At 48.0% G+C, this 17,989-nt stretch overlaps 1 protein-coding gene across 4 annotated transcripts in view; it reads left to right on the plus strand.

Annotated features, from left to right (window-relative positions):
• Window positions 1-5,966, plus strand: part of TNFRSF11A (TNF receptor superfamily member 11a) — a 54,168-nt gene extending 48,202 nt beyond the window's left edge. For all 4 annotated transcript variants that reach the window (XM_060614019.3, XM_060614021.3, XM_078435177.2 and 1 more), the window contains one exon: window positions 5,564-5,966. In XM_060614019.3, coding sequence (XP_060470002.3) covers window positions 5,564-5,925 — 362 coding nt within the window. In that variant the 3' untranslated portion in view covers window positions 5,926-5,966. The remainder of the gene's footprint in view (window positions 1-5,563) is intronic.
• The last annotated feature ends 12,023 nt before the right edge of the window (window positions 5,967-17,989 follow it).

Consider the following 17,989-nt stretch of genomic DNA (forward strand, 5'->3'; position numbering starts at 1 on the left):
CTGCCATGGCGACCTGCTAACTCGCCATCCCAGGGCCTTGCCCTCTCTGGTCAGCTTGCATAACCCTATATTTATTTATTTATTTATTTATTTATTTATAAACATTTATTTATTTTTGAGACAGAGAGAGACAGAGCATGAACAGGGGAGGGTCAGAGAGAGGGAGACACAGAATCTGAAACAGGCTCCAGGCTCTGAGCTGTCAGCCCAGAGCCCGATGCGGGGCTCGAACTCACGGACCGCGAGATCGTGACCTGAGCCGAAGTCGGCCGCTTAACCGACTGAGCCACCCAGGCGCCCCTTGCATAACCCTATACAACCTCTGGGACCTGAAAAGAAGAAAACGCATTTTAAGGAATGATTGCTATTGAGAAGAACAGTTCAGGACTGAGGTGTATTACAGGATAAGGATATTACCAGCTCCTTCTAAATTGACCTTGATCGACTCTCGTGCTACAGGCAGGTCATAGCGGACTTGGGTGAGGAGAAACGAGACCATGGGGGTTTAGTGTAGAACTATACCGATGAGTCTTCAAACCAGTGACAGCCGTCATGATGAATTATTTCAGCGAAGAAAACAGAAGTTGGTTAGATTTCTAGAGGGAAGTTCCCTCTGCGTCTTCAGGACATGTTGAGATCCTCCAACAAGACAGGGCTGGAAAATAACATTACCGCCTGGCACATTGCACCAATCCGTTTCCCTGCGAGGTGCACACGCACAGACACTACGTTCCAGGGGTAGTGATGCCATCCGCGCACCTGAGCCTGGTTCTCTCTTTCCCAGGGATTTTCAGACCCATCATCTCATTGGACCCTTGTGCCGTCCTGCGGGTATTCATGCGTTCATTCTTTCGTTTAACAGGTATTGTGTGCTGCTCCGTGCGGCCGCACCCTGCCAGGTTGGCGGGGCTTGAAACTTGATTCTCATTTCACAAACTGAGCAGGCCAAAATCTGGAGAGGTGTTAGGTGGCTTGTCCCGAATCCCACAGGTAGGGAGGGCTGAGCGGAACAAGACCGGAAGCTTCCAGACCCCTGCTCTCTCCTCTGTCCCTCCCCACTGCTCACTCTCTTGTACTCAGGCAGCCACTGACACCTCATCACTTTAGTCACCAGTTGGCCCCTTCTGCTCTTCAGGGACCACGGCACCGGGATGACACTGACATAATTAGATGCCAGGCAGGTGAGTCTGTATGAGGAGGAGCCATGAGGAAAGAAGGCCGTTTGGCAGTTGCCATCCTGGAGGCAGTGTTAGCAGAGGGGGAAAGCAAACCTGGAATGCTCACACACAGGGCAGCTGCGGGCTGGTGGGCACAGAGCAGCCCGCCTGGCATGGAGGGAGCACTCAGAAATTCTGGATTTGGGGTGTTGTTCCCATCACTGTGGTTACCATGGAAACATATCATGGGATCCATATTTTAGTGGCGCCAGAAGATAGCCTCTGCAGCTTAGTGTCTTACTAAACATTTAGTTCTTTATCGGTACAGAAAATTAGATTCACGAACACTTCAGCAATATTGAAAGATGGCCAACCTACAGGATGTCACCTCCAAAAAGAGTGAAGCTAAACGAAAGCATCTGTGTAGGGGAAAAACCCAGGGTAATACTTTTTTTAAGTGTATTTATTTTTTGAGAGAGAGAGAGAGAGCACATGCATGGGGGAGGGACAGAGAGAGAGGGAGGGAGAGAATCCCAAGCAGGTTCAGCACTGTCCGCGCAGAGCCCGATGTGGGGCTCAAACTCATGAACCATGAGATCATTACCTGGGCGGAAATCAAGAGTCAGATGCTTAACCGACTGGGCCACACAGGTGCTCACCACCACCCCCCAGAGCAATACTTTCAAGGGCTGCCTGCCAGGTCAGGACCCACTACATAATTTCCAGAACCCACTGGAAAATGAAAACACGAGGTGTCCGTGTACAGAAATTAACAAGAAATTCAAGATGATGACCGTAGAGCAGTAATCCCGGCGTGGCCTCCTGAGTGCGGGGCCCCACGTAGCTGCACAGGTCACATGCCCGTGAAGACGGCTGTGATGCCACGTATTGTCATTGAGAAATCAGTAAAGCTTTTTAAGGAAGTTGAGTCTGTACCAGTTTACGACTCTCAAAAAAAGTCAGCATAGATGAAACGGGCTGGGACTTAACCGAAGGTGGTTTTTGTCATTAATTATACCTTGGGTAAAGGAGAAAAAAAAAAAAAAAAAAAAAAAAAAAAAAAACACATGTGAAGAATAAAATTGTTTGAGAATCTCATACTCATTCTAGATAACTTTTCTTTACATCCTAATTGTTAGGAATTTACAGGTCTTGTCCACCTCCCCCACCCTGTCCCCACCTCCCCTCAAAGAATAATATTCTTGATCCGGCCTATGAATCAAAGAATTCTGAAATGTGTAAATGTATCTTGGGCAAAAGGATTTGAGTTCCATTTTGGAAAAAGAGAGGGGAAGGGAAGGAGGAAGGGAAAGAAAAAAGAATACAGCTCCTATATCAGAGATATTGTTTGCCATGAGGCAATTGGAAGGGATAAAATTCTTAGTGTGAATAATTAAACAGGATCTTGATGTACAAGACGATAAAACACGGGCTTTTACTAGAGCTCTGACAAGATGAAGATTCTGACAAGGAAGAAGGTAAACAACAGTGGATTCATGATGATGATTTGTTGGAAAATAAAATTTAAAATGAGGGAGAAATTGTATATACCATGACCTAAGTAGATAAATCTCAGCATGAAGACGGTGAAGATGGGAGATTAAATTCAAAACCATAAATCAATCACACAGTGGTTAGCGATGCCCTCTGTGTAGTTTTACGTTATAAGGACGAACAAGAGCATCACCCAGTCACTGACATTGTCACAACAGACTAGAGGAGCTGTACTGAGAAAATCATACTTTTTAAAAACTTAATTTTTTTTTTGAAGGAGAGCACAAACTGAGGAGAGGGACAGAGGGAGAGAGAGAATCTCAAGCAGGCTCCACACTCAGCAGAGAGCCTGATGCGACGCTCGATCCCATGACCCTGGGATCTTGACCTGAGCCGAAATCCAGAGTCAAACACCCAACTGACTGAGCCATCCCGGGCGCCCCTTTTGAATATCTTTTTAAATTTAAAACATAGAACTTAACGTTCACGCTATTTTTAGTAAAGGCCATATGTATTGGGTGTTGATAGTTTCCTGAGACTTTTTTACATGAACCTCACAATCTTAATTTCCACTCTCTATGTCTTTAGGGTGGAATGAGAAATTACAGCCATTTGCAAAACAAATGTGAGTGCGAGATCCTTTTGCATGTTTCGTGTGTTTCGTTTTGTTTCTTTTCTCCACAGTTCTCTTTCCCACACCACCGCACCAATTCAGCAGTTTGTTGAAGCTGTCTCTTGTCTCGAGTCCTCTTATTTGGGTCCTTGCAAAGCAGTCACTTGGGTTTTTACAGAAACATTTCCCCCCTTTTTTTTTATTAAAAATTTTTAATGTTTATTTTTGAGAGAGAGAGACAGAGTGCGAGTAGGGGAGGGCCAGAGGGAGGGAGAGACACAGAATCCAAAGCAGGCTCCAGGCTCTGAGCTGTCAGCACAGCACCTGACGTGGGGCTCGAACCTGTGAACCACAAGATCATGACCTGAGCCGAAGTCGGACGCTTCACCAGCTGAGTCATCCAGGCGCCCCAAACTTTCCCCTTTTTATCACACTTAGATTTTACCACTTCACAAAATAGTTAATAACATTTACTAATGAGTTCAGCTGGTAAAAACAGAACTGAGAACCACCTTGGTAGCTGGTGGGAGCAGAAAGGCATAGACGTACTAGAAAGGAGACTGCTAGCTTAGAGTACAGTGTATGTTCTGAGCACCTGTTGGGATATTTCAGAGGAAATGGAGAACGCGGAGCCATCCAGCTAGCTGGTGAATGGGAATACTAGCTGGCCGCCCCCGTGTTGCTTGGGGGGTTATTAGGCAAATAAATCCCCACCACTACCTATCTTGAAATATATACTGCATACAACTGCCTGTGGGAGACATAGCATGAGTCATAGATCTTCAGATTTGTTGCTCACATTTTCTTTTAAGTTTTTACTTATTTTTGAGAGAGAGAGAGAGAGAGAGAGAGAGAGAGCGCGCGCGCAAGCGGGGGAGGGGCAGAGAGAGAGAGAGAGAGAGAGAGAATCCCAAGCAGGCCCTGTGCTTCAAGTATGGAGCCCAGTGCAGGACTTGAACTCCAGAACCATGAGATCATGACCTAAACAGAAATCGAGAGCTGGTCACTCGACCGACTGAGCCACCCAGGCGTCCTAAGTTGCCCACATTTTAAATCTTATCGTTTCATGGGTCACTGGGCCTCCATTTCAGCTTCCCTGGAGGTATCTTATGGGTAGAGGGAAGGCTCCCCAAAGGGATTCCCTGTAAGCTGTTGGTATTTTAGACCCTCCAAAACATGCCTTCCAAATTTGAGGAAAATCTCTTCTTGTGGAGTGGTGATAGAAAGTTAATGTGTATAAATTGTTATAAAGCTGGGTCACAGTAGAGGAGAAAAAAAAAAGAGGAAGTTAACAGTGAGGAGATATTTTGCTGTTCACCTCTCTGTCAGAATGAAAGATTTTGTTTTTGATACTGAGTGTTGGGACATTTCTGCATCTACTTGGTTTATGGCACTTCTTTTCACCTGGGACATTTCTAGCTATCAGTCTTTAAATAGAAGAATAATAGGGGTAGCAAGTTTCCTAACATTTGTTGAACTTTCTATTTTCCAAAAGGCCCATGAATTAAAGACTGGCCAAATCCGGTCACCCACAAAGAAGTGATATAGAGCCCCTGCTCCCCCCCCCCCCCCCCACGGGACAAAACACTCCTCAGGCTTCCGAGGAAAGAATGATTTACAGGATTTGTTTTTTTCCATTTTCGTCTTCTGAATCTCTTTTGTTCCAGGAGTTAAAAACGAAGTGTTAAGGAAACTGATTTAACCTAAATCGGTTAAATACTAAATCATGCTAAATACTGAGCCTGGGTGGCCCCCTGGCCCTCCAAGGCTGAACTGTCAGGGACCTGCGTGGAAGGTACAAAAAGCGATGACAACTGGTCAGAGGGGAGGCTGGGCTGAAGTGGGCTCGGGGTCCTATCTGGCAATGACCTTTCCTCCTGCCCTGCGTTCCCCTCCTGACGCGCTGGACCTGGCCAGGCCACTGGCTGTTTGCTGCAGGTAGATCTTGCAGGTAGATCATGCACACGCGTTCCTAGGTAGCAGCTGCACCTGTGAGTCGACCTCCCAGCTGTGCTCTCAGCAAGCTGAGTCCCACGTGGCAAACGACGACTGGAGCGTGGCCTGTGGTCTCGCCGCTCTCCTCTCTGCCCCTCCTTCTTCCGCCGCAGTCAGGCCTGCTGAGATGAAAAATGATGGAGCCCCTCGGAGTGTCAGATGCGCGTTAGAGACGGTGTCGGTGAGGAGAGGCCGCCGCTAGAACAGCCTGCTTTCTTGGGACACTTCCCTATCACAAGACCAAGTTCTCACCAAGGGCCGATGACTCATCCTCTGCGTGTTCTCTCTTCCTCTCCCCTTGTAGGAAATGTGACTGGAAACAGTAACTCCACGTTTATTTCCAGCGGGCAGGTGATGAACTTCAAGGGCGACATCATCGTGGTCTACGTCAGCCAGAACTCCCAGGAGGGCCCGGCGGGGCCCGGCGGCGGCGGCGGCGGCGGCGGCGCGGGGGAGCCGGTGGGCCGCCCGGTGCAGGAGGAGAGCCCGCCGCGCTGCGACTCGTTCGCGGGCCTCGGGCCGCGCTTCCCCGACCCATGCGCTGACCTGGAGGCGCGCCCGGGCGGGGGGCTGCAGGAGTGCGGCTCCCCCGGGCCCGACAAGGCCTCGCGGCCGGTGCAGGAGCAGGGGGAGGCCGACAAGGGCGCGGCAAGGGCGCGGCGCTGAGCGGCGGGTGACTCGCGGCGGCTCTCGGCGCCCCCTCGGAGCCGCTCTGCGGTGGGGCGGGCGCGGACCTCGGCGCCATCCAGCCCGGGCTCGGCGGGCACCACGGGGGCCGCGCGTTCCCACTTGGAGGCGGGGAGCCGCACGCACCTGCGCCTGGGCGGGACCGGGGCCAGGGGCGGGCCGGGAGGAGGCTCGCGCGCCCGTGCCCGGGCGGGGCCTGGGGACGGAGCGCACCTGCTCCCGGGCGGGGCCTGGGGGCCGCGCGCACCTGCTCCCGGGCGAGGTCTGGGGAACCGCGCGCACCTGCTCCTGGGCGGGGCCTGGGGACTGCGCGCACCTGCTCCTGGGCGGGTCAGGGCGGCAGCCCTGATCTGCGCCCAGACGTCCCACTCTTCGGTACATCGTCAACTTACCTGACATTCTCCACCTATCTTGCTCTTTATAGAATCGGGCACTTTTGAAAAACCTGCATTTGTTGTCACCATTCACTGTTACCCACAGTCACGTATCAACTGATGACACGGGTAGATGTCGCTCTACTTTTTACCTCCTTTTAGGGTTTTCCTCCATCCCCTCCCATTCCCCATTATCATCAGTAGTTTGTCTCTTCATGGCATCTGTTTTAGTGATCTGTTCTTTTTGGGTCTCCCCCCCCCCATATTTGCATTTCACTTCCATAACATTTTTCTTGATACAACCCCCCCCCCTTTTGTTTTTACTCTGTAACGATTTTCTTGAAAATTATCCTTAGGGTGCTGGTCTTCTTTACATATATTTGCACCCCTTCTTGCAAGTAGGCTCCCTGTGTTTTGGTGACGGCTTTTTTGGGGGGTAGGGAGGTCTGTACTAAGCACTTTTGGGAAAAGGCTAGGACTGTGAAGCTTGGAGGGAGGCTCAGGGAGCAACTGGAGTGACTTTTTGTTTTTGAAATTTTTTCTGTGTTCTCGTTTTTTTAGAGGAAGGAAAAAGGGAAACCCTACTTCCCCCTGAATGTTTTTAAGACTCTGTCAATCCTCAGGCAGAACTAAGTGGTAGTGTGTCCTTCTTTCCCCCACTCCCAAAATGGTTCACCCCTGAGGTGGATGTATTTACTCATTCCAGTAGAGGCCGTCAGGTCCTAGCTGAATCTCTAAAGATCCAAGTTGCTGCAGCTTGGTGTTCTTACTTTAAACAGAATCCTCATATTATGCATTTAAGAAAACTTACCACAGAGACACTTTTCTCTTAGACCAGCCCTCTTGTGAGGAAACACACAGCATGAGTCAGATTGAAAGGAATTACCTGGGTTGGTCCATCCGTTGTGGTGAGTATTTAATCTCCTCAGGTGCCAGGGGCCACACGTGCCCAGCTGAAGGAGTGGCCATCATTGATTTCTCCCTACTGGTTGCAGATCTCTTGGAAATGCTGGAAAACTATCAGCCAGTTATGAATTTTAATGGAGAAGCAGAGGGTGGCTCTATAATTTATGGGACTCCTTTGCTGGCAAAAAACAAAAACAAACAAACAAACAAAAACCCCTGCAGGAAGTAATTGCATTGCCAGGATGATTAGTTTATGGGAACTTACTATCTGTTCTGCCCATTTTGTTAACATCCATCCAAAAAGAGATGTTATGGGGCACCTGGGTGGCTCAGTCGGTTAAGCATCTGACTTCAGCTCAGGTCATGATCTCATAGTTTGTGGGTTCAAGCCCCACGTCAGGCTCTGTGCTGACAGCTCAGAACCTGGAGCCTGCTTAGGATTCTGTGTCTCCTCCTGTCTCTGCCCCTCCCCTGCTCATGCTCGCTCTCTCTCTCTCTCTCTCTCTCTCAAAAGTAAATATTAAAAATTAAAAAAGATATTATAAAAGTGGAAGAAACCATTATACCTTTTGATATGGAATGTATTAAACAGAAAAATATGGTTCACAGAGTAGAATGCTGAGCTAAAGACCCAAGTTTCTGCTATGACTGTTATCATCTCACTGATGCTACTTTTCCCATTCTGCGCTTTCATTTTTCTTTCTGTAAAAAAGCACTAGTGATCATTTTTGACACTTTCCTCACCCAGAGATAACAAAAGGATGCTACAGTGAATGTTAAAGTATCTTGAGCTCCTTAAATAAAAAGTGCTAAATAAATACATAAGAATCTACTTTCACAAAAAGGTAGTATTCTTTCCTACCCTGATCCCTACATTCTATATTGATCCAAACACAATTAAATGGTAGAAATGTATCGCAAAACAGGTCCGGATCTGTGTATTACAGAGATGTTTGTGACAAATGTAAACAGAATATAATGAAGACAATAATGAAAAATTGTTTGGGGAATGTGACAAAGAGATTATTAAACTTATATTTGACCATAAAAAGAAATTTTTTTTTCATGGCTTGTTTAAACAGGGCTCTTTGTAAGGTAATGGTGTGACTTACTCATGATCTCTAAGTTGTGCTGTGGTGTCGGATGTTGGTTATATTGTGTCTTATTGGTCGAACCCTCAACAACAGAGTCGGTACAGAAATTGCTTCGCTTTGACGGGATATCTGCTGTTGATCTCATAATAAGAAAATTCTTTAAAATCCAGGCTGGCTGTGCAGTGAAAGAGTTGAAATGGATTCTAGGGTCTCCTACCCACATTTAACTCAGCTACCAGAAGAAGGAAGAATTCATTTCTCTCTCTACCTGTAAGTGCAAAGAGCAGTTTGAATGTGATGTACTAGAACCTTCCTCTGGTGGGGGAGGGGGATGCATCCCTGCGGTGCAATAAACCACTAACTTTTGGGGTCCCAGTTCCATGAGCTGGCTTAGCTTGGTTGGGTCTTCGGGCCTGGGTGAGCCCGGGTAGGCTGACTTACCCACGTGCGGTCTGCAGGCTGGCTGGCTGGGGTTGGCTGGGCCAGACTGAGCCTGCCCACATGCCCCCTCATCCTTCCAGCAAGCCAGCCAGACCTTCTCTGGTGGTGGCAGAGTTCTGAGAGAGCAAGCACACGCGTGCCAGGCTCTTTGAGGCCTAGACTTAAAGTAGCATGCTGTTACTTTTGCCACAGTCTTTTGGCCAAAGCGAGACATGGGCAGCCCAGACTTAAGAGTTGGGGAAAACAGACCCCCGGCCTTTAATGGGAAGAGTTGCAGAGCAATATAGGGAGAGGGAGGGATGCAAGGAGGGGGAGAGTGAGTCCCTTTTCCCATCTATCTACCCTCACATCCCTTCAGTGGAGAGAACTGTGGATGCCCATGGAGAGACACCCACATCCATGGTTCAGTAGTGAAGTTCCTTCCAAAGCCAAGTGCACTTTCTTGGGGAGCTGGGTCTACTGTACTGCATTCCATTGGCACAGATCATGGCAATGGCACAGTTTGGAAAGTCGGGAAAACTGGTGAAACACCTGGGCAGAGGAGCCTGTTGTATTGACAGATAAGAGATGTCCTGTTCACTCTTCATGCTGAGTCAGCAAACAACTCTTTACAGTTAGGTACTGGGCAAAAGATGAGCCTGACCGAAGGTTCTGTCTCTGGTGGAAGAGGTGTCCTTTCGAAACGTCTGCCTGTTGTCTGAGGGGCCGTGACTCCCCTTGGCCATCTGCTCTGGGGAGCCGTGGGGTCCTGTGGGGCACCAGTTGCATAACCCCCTTTGAGGAGAGGGAGTAAGCGTTCAAAGGCCTAAACGAGTTGTCGTTTTTATTTAGTGTGCTTTTTATGCCTGGGCCCTGAGCACCCCTGAGAAAGGGGCTGAAGCCAGCTGGAGAGTCCTGAGCCATCTGGGGACATCCTAGGGAGTTAGCGAAGACTTTGGACATTGCTGTGCTCACCAGAGGAGCTTCTAGGAAGAGGTTATCTGTGGAATTCCTGCCGGCCGCCAAGGGAGGGCCCTGCTGGTTGGTGAACAGACTGCCTTGCTGCAATCGTAGCCTTGCCAGAAAGAGGTGGGGACCTAAAATCGGGCAGTGGTGGGGCCCGCAGCAGGCACAGAATGTCCGGTGCAAGCACTGAAGCCGAGCCCAGCAGTGAAGGGGGGCACAGACGCTGGGAATCCTGGACGGGCATTTCCACGGCAGCCCCACTCAGGAACCGCCTCCCTTGGTGAAACAACCCAGTGTCCCCTAAGGTTTGAACAAGGGGAGCACAGAATACATTTCCAAGTGGAGAGGAACACAAGTGGATTGTGACCCTCTAAGATCCTCTTTGCCCTGATTTCTCATGCTCTTCTGAGCCTGACACTCTGTCTCTGTCTCTCTCTCTCTCCCTCCCTCCCTCTCCCTCATTACTACCCAGTTATCTTGACCCCAGGGTAAAGTTGAACCTCCTTCTTAGTTAACAACTCTTTCTTCCACTCCCCTTCGTAAAGCTGACTGTGCAGGAACACTTTCCAAACAACAACAACAAACTCTTCATTTAAGAATAAGGTAACTGGGGAGCTGGGGTGGGGGGTGCCTGGGTGGCTCAGTCGGTTAAGTGTCCGACTCTTTATCTCAGCTCAGGGCATGATCTCATGGTTCACGAGTTCAAGCCCCACACCCCCTCAGGCTATACGCTGACATCACAGAGGATGCTTGGAACTCTCTTTCTCTCTCTCTCTCTCTCTCTCTCTCTCTCTCTCTCTCTCCCCCCCTTCCCTGCTAGCATGCACTCTCTCTCTCTCAAAATAAATAAATACACCTAAAAAAAAGAATAAGATTAGCAATAGCATAGACGTTAAATGACAAATTGCAGGACTTTGATAGTAACTTCATTCTACTGCAAGGCACCGGTGAGGTTCCCCTGTTCCCCTATGTAACGGGACGAGCAGAAGAGTAGCAGTCAGACCTGAGGTCAAAACTCAGCCCTGCCGCTCGCTTACGGACTTTCCTCCTGCGGCTTGACTTCTTAGCCTTATCTCCCACGTATGTTAATTGAAGATGACAATATTAGCGTATATACGGTGGTGCGAGAATGAAGTGGGATGAGTCCCTGTGCACCGGCAGAGCTCCTAGAAGATGGTGGCTGCAGAGCCCCATCTGTCACACGTCACTCTCCCTCTGTCTCCTACAGCTCTCCATCCCTGGACTCAGCGGTGGTGTCAGACCTCATGCTCGCTTCCTGTAAACTCACCCCGCCGTCCACCTTGGACGCCTTCCCACTCTTTTTAAAAAGATTTTTAATGTTTATTTATTTTGGGGGGGGAGGGGCAGCAAGAGAGGGAGACACAGAATCGAAGCAGGTTCCAGGCTTGAGCTGTCAGCACAGAGCCTGACACGGGGCTCGAACTCACAAACCATGAGATCATGACCTGAGCCGAAGTCGGCCACTTAACCGACTGAGCCGCCCAGGTGCCGCTCCCACTGTTTGAAGCTAGGTCTGAGGGCTGTGCCTTTTCCGTACCGAATTCACAAGACTGTGATGGCTGACCCAAACTTGTCATCTTCTGCCATCACCCTTGGAGAGAAGGGGGCTTATGTCCCATGTAGCCCATAATATACTGCCTTAACTGGCCAGTACAGTTAGAATGGACGCTGGTGGGCCTTTCTCTCCTGGCCTCAGACATTTGGGGAAACCGAGGGATAGCAGGTTGAAAGGCTGTGTTTCTTTTTCTCCCAGTGTCCCTGATGTCTCTCCCAGTTTGGGAAGGATAGGGTAATAAATTGGCCACCAGCTTGGAAGAGGTGGCTTATAGGCCCAAGCCCCTTTGGGGGGGCAGGGGGGTAACTGGAGTGTTTCACTGTGACCCAGGCTCTTGATTTCTTAGGGGCAGGTGTAGCCCCGGAAATAAGCTACGTGGACTATAAAGTCATGAGAAAAACTACATTCTTTTTTTTTTTAACATATTTTTAATCCCTTCTAGATGGTATTTCTTCTTTTTTATTTTTTTTTTAACATTTTATTATTTATTTTTGAGGCAGAGAGAGAGAGAGCATGAACAGGGGAGGGTCAGAGAAAGAGGGAGACACAGAATCTGAAACAGGCTTCAGGCTCTGTGCTGTCAGTACAGAGCCTGACGCGGGGCTCGAACCCACAGACCGTGAGATCATGACCTGAGCCGAAGTCGGACGCTTAACCGACTGAGCCACCCAGGCGCCCCAGAAAAACTACATTCTTAAGATGAGACTCTTATGAGTTGTCTTAATTTAGGCAGAGGCGGCAAAACATCTTACCCTAAAGTAGAAAAGCAAATTCAATTTATTGACTTTTGTGACCTATTGCAATGGCAAAGAAACGATGGAAAAATGAATATTTAAAGTTCTTAAAAGAGGGGCACCTGGGTGGCTCAGTTGGTCGGGCATCCAGCTCTTGGTGTCAGCTCGGTCTTGATCTCGGGGTTGTGAGTTCGGGCCCTGCGTTAGGCTCTGTGCTAGCCGTGGAGCCTGCTTCAAAAAACAAAAAACAAAAAACAAAAAAAACCCACAACAGATAAGTAAAGTTCTTAAAAGAGCTTTTTTTTAGATATTTACTATATCAGTGGAAAAGCAAACATAATTTTTGACGTCAGGTTTATTGAGTTTGTGATTTACCTCCAGTAAGATTCACCCTTTTTAGGTATACATTTTTATTATAAATTGTGACAAAAATGTATAGTTGTACAGCCACCACAATCAAGACATAGACTATTTTCAGCACCCTAAGACTTCCCGTTTCTTTTTCTAATCAGCCCTCTTTGTGCTACCCCTGCATCCTGGCAACCACGATCTATTCTCTGTCCCTATAGTTTTGCCTTTTCCAGTATGTCGTGTAAATGGAATTAGATAGTAAGGTAACCATTCGAGTTTGGCTTCTTGCCCTGAGGCTCCATCCAAGTTGTTGGAGGCGTCAGTAATTTGTTCCTTTTTGTTGCTGAGTAGTATTCCGTGGTATGGATGCTCCACAGTTTGTCCATTCACCCACAGTTGGATTCTCTCCAGTTTGGGACTGTATATATAACTGCAAAATTGTTTTTCAATCAAAATTGTTTTTCAAAGTGGCTGTGCCATTTTGCCTTCACATCAACCGTGAATGAGAGTCGCGGTTGATCCACATCCTCGTCAGGACTTGGTATTGTCACTTGTTAGTTTTGTTTAATTTTTTAAAGTTTGTTGAGAGAGAGAGAAAATCCCAAGCAGGCTCTGCCCTGTCAGCTCAGAGCCTGAAGTGGGGCTCAGATTCACGAACCATGAGATCGTGATCTGAGCTGAGATCAAGAGTCAGACGCTTAACCGACTGAGCCACCCGGGCACCCCAGTTGTTTGTTTTAATCTGAGCCATTCTGCTAGATGTATAGTATCTCATCGTGGCTTTAATCTGCAGTCCACAGCTGAGCATCTTCTCATATGCTTATTTGGTTATCTTTATCTCCTACTTGGTGAGACATGTGTTCCAATCTTTTGCCCACTTTTTTTTTTTTTAAAGTAAACTCTATGCCCAACGTGGGGCTTGAACTCAAAACACTGAGACCAAGAATCACACGCTCTACCAACTGAGCCAGCCAGGGGCCCCTTTTGCCCACTTTTTAATTGGGTTGTTTGTTACTGAGTTTTGAAAGTTCTTTAGATATTCTGGATACAAGAATATATAGGTTTTTAAGGCCTTTCTACTTCAATGGCAAAGAAACCATGGAAGAATACATACTTAAGGCTTTTAGAACATTCTGGAAGTATTTACTATTAGAAAAAATAAAGATATTAAAGTTTTTTTATTTTCTAAGGAAGTTAAGTCTCAGGAGATGTATACCAGTAATGTTTATTCAAAGTAAATATGTCCACAATGAAACCGCATTTCACAAGAGGACTCGCAGTGTCAGGGCCAAGAGTCACCATGTGCTCAGGGGACTGTCATGTCCCGTAAGGCTTCATGGAATGCACAGCAGTCACATTTCTAGGGAGCACACTCACCCACGGAAACTGAGTTTTGTGAGTAACATGCTGTTAGAAATGTCTTTTATTGGCCGAAGAAACATGGAGTGTTTTTCTAATGATATTTTCTGATTTTTTTTTAACTTACTTATTTGCATTCAAGGTAGTTAGCATACAGTGTAGTGTTGGTTTCAGGAGGAAATCCAGTGATGCATCCCTTACCTATGACACCCAGTGCTCGTCCCAACACCTGCCCTCCTTAATGTCCGTCACCAATTTGATTATTTTTTTTAACGTCTACTTATTTATTTTGAGAGAGAGTGAGAGTGCATGCATGCCAGCTGGGGAGGGGCAGAGAGGGGGAGAGAGAGAATCCCAAGCAGGCTCTGCACTGTTAGCACAGAGCCTGACGTGGGGCTCAGTCTCACGAACTGTGAGATCATGACCTGAGCCGAAACCAAGAGTCTGACTCTTGGGGCGCCTGGCTGGCTCAGTGGGTTAAGCATCCAACTTCAGGTCAGGTCACGATCTTGCGGTCTGTGAGTTCAAGCCCTGCATCTGGCTCTGTGCTGACAGCTCAGAGCCTGGAGCCTGCTTCGGATTCTATGTCTCCCTCTCCTCTCTGCCTCTCCCCTGCTCACGCTGTCTCTGTCTCTCAAAAATGAATAAACGTTAAAAAAAAAAAAAGAGTCGGACACTTAACCGACTGAGCCACCCAGGTGCCCCCCATTTCATTCTTTTTATATTAATAATATTATATTAATGAGCTACTGGGTGAGGAGAAAAAAATAAAGACAAACTCCATTATCCTCTGTGTGTGGAAATGAAGAGAGCAGGTGGCCTTGGGAATAGATAGATTTTGTTATCAGGGGAAAGGCTGTTGGTCACATGAATGGAGGGCTACGTCATGTCTGTCGGCCAGAGGGTGACAGGGGCTCTTGTGCCCTGATGAATGCCTCCGCAGTTGGCCCTTGTCTGCAGGGAGGAAGCCCAGCACCTCCCAAGAGGGTCAATGCTAGGGAGCTTCTCGAAGGATCAGGATCATCCTAAGTGAGGTCCCCCAGCAGGAAGGACACCAAAGGCTCCAGAAGGACTCTTGTGCTGGTGGTGGGGTTGGAGCCGGACAGGCGGGGGCTCCTGCAGGCCCAGCCTCCTCCGACCCAGCTCTGGAGACAACGGCCGGCCACGTGCGAGCAAGGTAAGTGTGCCTTTAACCCTGGGGCCTCGCCTCCCCTCAGCAGTACACAAGTGTCTGTATGACTGGGACAGTGCTAGACAGTGACCAGAGGCTGTGACAAGGCACAACTGAGCTCGCTAGCCTTTCTCCTCCTCTCTGGGGTGTTTGGAATGATAATCTGTTCCCTTTAGACTGAGTAAGAGCTTGGGTTTCTCGGAGGACTAGAGGGGGAGGCTTCACGTGTGAGTGATTGGACATATGGGGTTCCAGCAATTAATAGGAAATAGGAAAAATAAAAGAGATGTGGCTGTATTTACACATGCAGGTGGTAAAGAGGAACACGCCAGAGGGGGACCGATGATGGGAAAAGAGGAATCAGGATATTGTGAAGTTGACCACTACTACCCCTCCCTATCCAAAGGACCAAACAAAGTCTTTCACGCGGACTCCATGGCCCCACGCCTTCCAGGTTCATTTCACACTATTCTCTTCTACTCCAGTGGCCCTGGTCTTCTCTCTAGTGCACACACTGCCTGCCTCAGGGCCTTTGCATATGCTGTTCTCTCAGACTTCAGCTTTTTCCCCACAGTTCTTCCCCTGGACCTGACTTCTTTCCTGTGAGATAGATAAGGAAGGTATTAGTGACTCTTTGTAAAAGAAAAAAAAAAAAAAATCAGAAAACAAGGACAATCTAGATGAGGAGAGGCCATGACTTGGAGTAGGGGTCACTGATGAGAAGAAAGTATCAGAACCAGAGAGTCTCTCTGGCTGCCCCTCCCCATCCTCTTCCACGATTCCTCTCCAACTTCCCTGCCCTATTTTCTGTGTTTCCTCTTTCCGTGTCCCTTTCTCCTTTCCTCTGTCCGTCTCTGTTCTTGTCCCCTTCCTCCTGAGCCTCCCTCACCCCAGGGCCCCTGACTGCAGAGGGTGCCATGGTGAGATCTTCTTGCTAGAGCTTAACCTTCTACCAATTGCTCTCTTAGAACGTGGCCTCTTCCTAGAAATTACCCTGTTTGTTCCTCTTGCACCCGTGGGCATATTGCTTCTATTCACGGTGAAGTCCAGACCCCATCTTCCCCAGGAAGGACCCCCTCAGACACAAAGGGCCGGGTTTGGACGCTGCCTCACCATTTCAGCCAGCGGCAGCATGTATGGATCCGTAGCACTGTCTTTAAAAAATGGGTTTTTACACCGTTAAGCCCTGCCTGGTTGTAGTTGAAACCCATGGCAATGCCTCTGACCCGCTTCGGTGGTTTGTACAAAGGTTTCGGGCACTAGGAACCCGGTCAGGTGAAGTCACATCAATTCAAAGAATCTCAGGAAAGCAGGGAAAAGTGAACCCCAGAATGTCGGAAGGGTAGGAATGACATAGGTCCAGACACTGCCCCTCTGTTCTTCCTCCTTCCTGTTCCTCCCCCTCTCCCTTCATAATCTTCCTCTGCACGGTGCGTATAACGGCTGCTCTCTTACCTAATCTTCGGGTCCCAAAGGCTTCCATTCCCAGTGTCTACTACCTACTGGCCAGATATGTGTGTTTGTGTGTGTATGTAATATATAAACTTTGTGTAGGTATATGTACAGTACATGAGCTACCCGGTTTCTACATATGACAGTTCCAAATTCTGAGAGATGGCCTCTGGTCAGCCCAACATAACATAATCAGAGTATCGTTCATAGGCTGTGTGGGTCGCCCCAACCAGCTGTGGCCGAGGAGGGTCACTAACATAAAACAAGGCCACCTGGGACAGTCAGACCTGTGGCAGGAATGTGTCCAGCAGAGGACGGAGGAGGGTGGACCATGTGTGCACCCTAAACTATGCGTAGCCCCAAACTGCTTCGGTCCGATGACAAGCGCAAACAGGATGAGGTCACTGTAGGGACCTTTTTCTCTTCCTAATTCTGCTATTGTTTATGACTCAAGAAGAGATGTATTTTTCTAGTTGGAAGCCATAAGAAGCAGCAGCAACAGTTTAAGGTTCTGCTCTGGAGAAGATGGGGGGAAAGTGGGGCTATTTAGATAGGCATTCCTCGTGAGTCTTCCTTTTTAAAACAGGCATTTTTATTAAGCTGGAACTGGCTATGATTCAGAGAGTAAAGGAAGGATAGAGCAACAATTCCTGATGTATGAAGCAGCCGTAGAAGAGAAGGAAGTCCCGCCATTTGCAACAAGGGTGGACCTTGAGGACATTACGCTAAGTCAAATAAGTCAGACGGACAAAGACAAATACTGTACAATCTCACTTAGATGCAGAATCTAAAAAACCAAACTCACAGAGACAGGGACTATGATGGTGTTTTCCAGGGGCATGGGGGTGGGGGAAACGGGGAGATGTTGGTCAAAGGGTACAAACACCCAGTTATAAGATGTGTAGGTTCTGGGGGGTTGAATAGACAGCTTGGTGACTATAGTTAGCAATACTGTATTAAATATTTGCAAGTTGCTAAGGGAGTTGATCTTGCATGTTTTTACCACACACACACACACACACACACACATACACACACACACACACATGCAAAATAGTAATTTATGAGGTGATGGAAGTGCTAACCTTATTGTGGTAATAATTTCACAGTATATACATGTATCAAATCAGCCATTGTGTGCCTTAAACTTACACAGTGTTGCATAACAATTATATCCCAACAAATCTGGGAGGAAAATAATTCCTGACCATAAACGATACAGACCTTAAGCCCTGCAAGAGTTTAAATGTCAGGCCTGTCAGCACAGCCGGGGCCCCGAACTCTGACTAGGATCCTTTCCCGGTGCCGAGCTGTCATTTAAGGCTGAGTCTCTGTTCTTGACCTTAAATTCCCGTTGTAAATAAATCCACTTGTGGCTGCCAGCAGGGAAGGGGCAACAGCAGCAATCACTGGCAATTCTGTTGCAGGAAGAAGAAGAGAATGTGAGGAAAGAGCAAGCCTCCCCTCACATCAGTTAGCCCTTGGGCGAAAGACCACCATTTGCTTGAAGCAACCTGCTGAGTAACGTACACACAGGTTATGTCACTACAGCAAACCTACGAGGGGACTATTGTTAACTTTACAGAACAGGAAATAGGGTCAGAGAGGTTAATGAACTTCCACAAGCTCGCAAAGCTAGT

This window comes from Panthera onca, chromosome D3 (genome assembly GCF_046562875.1).
Source record: "Panthera onca isolate mPanOnc1 chromosome D3, mPanOnc1 haplotype 2, whole genome shotgun sequence".
Taxonomy (NCBI): Eukaryota; Metazoa; Chordata; class Mammalia; order Carnivora; family Felidae; genus Panthera; species Panthera onca.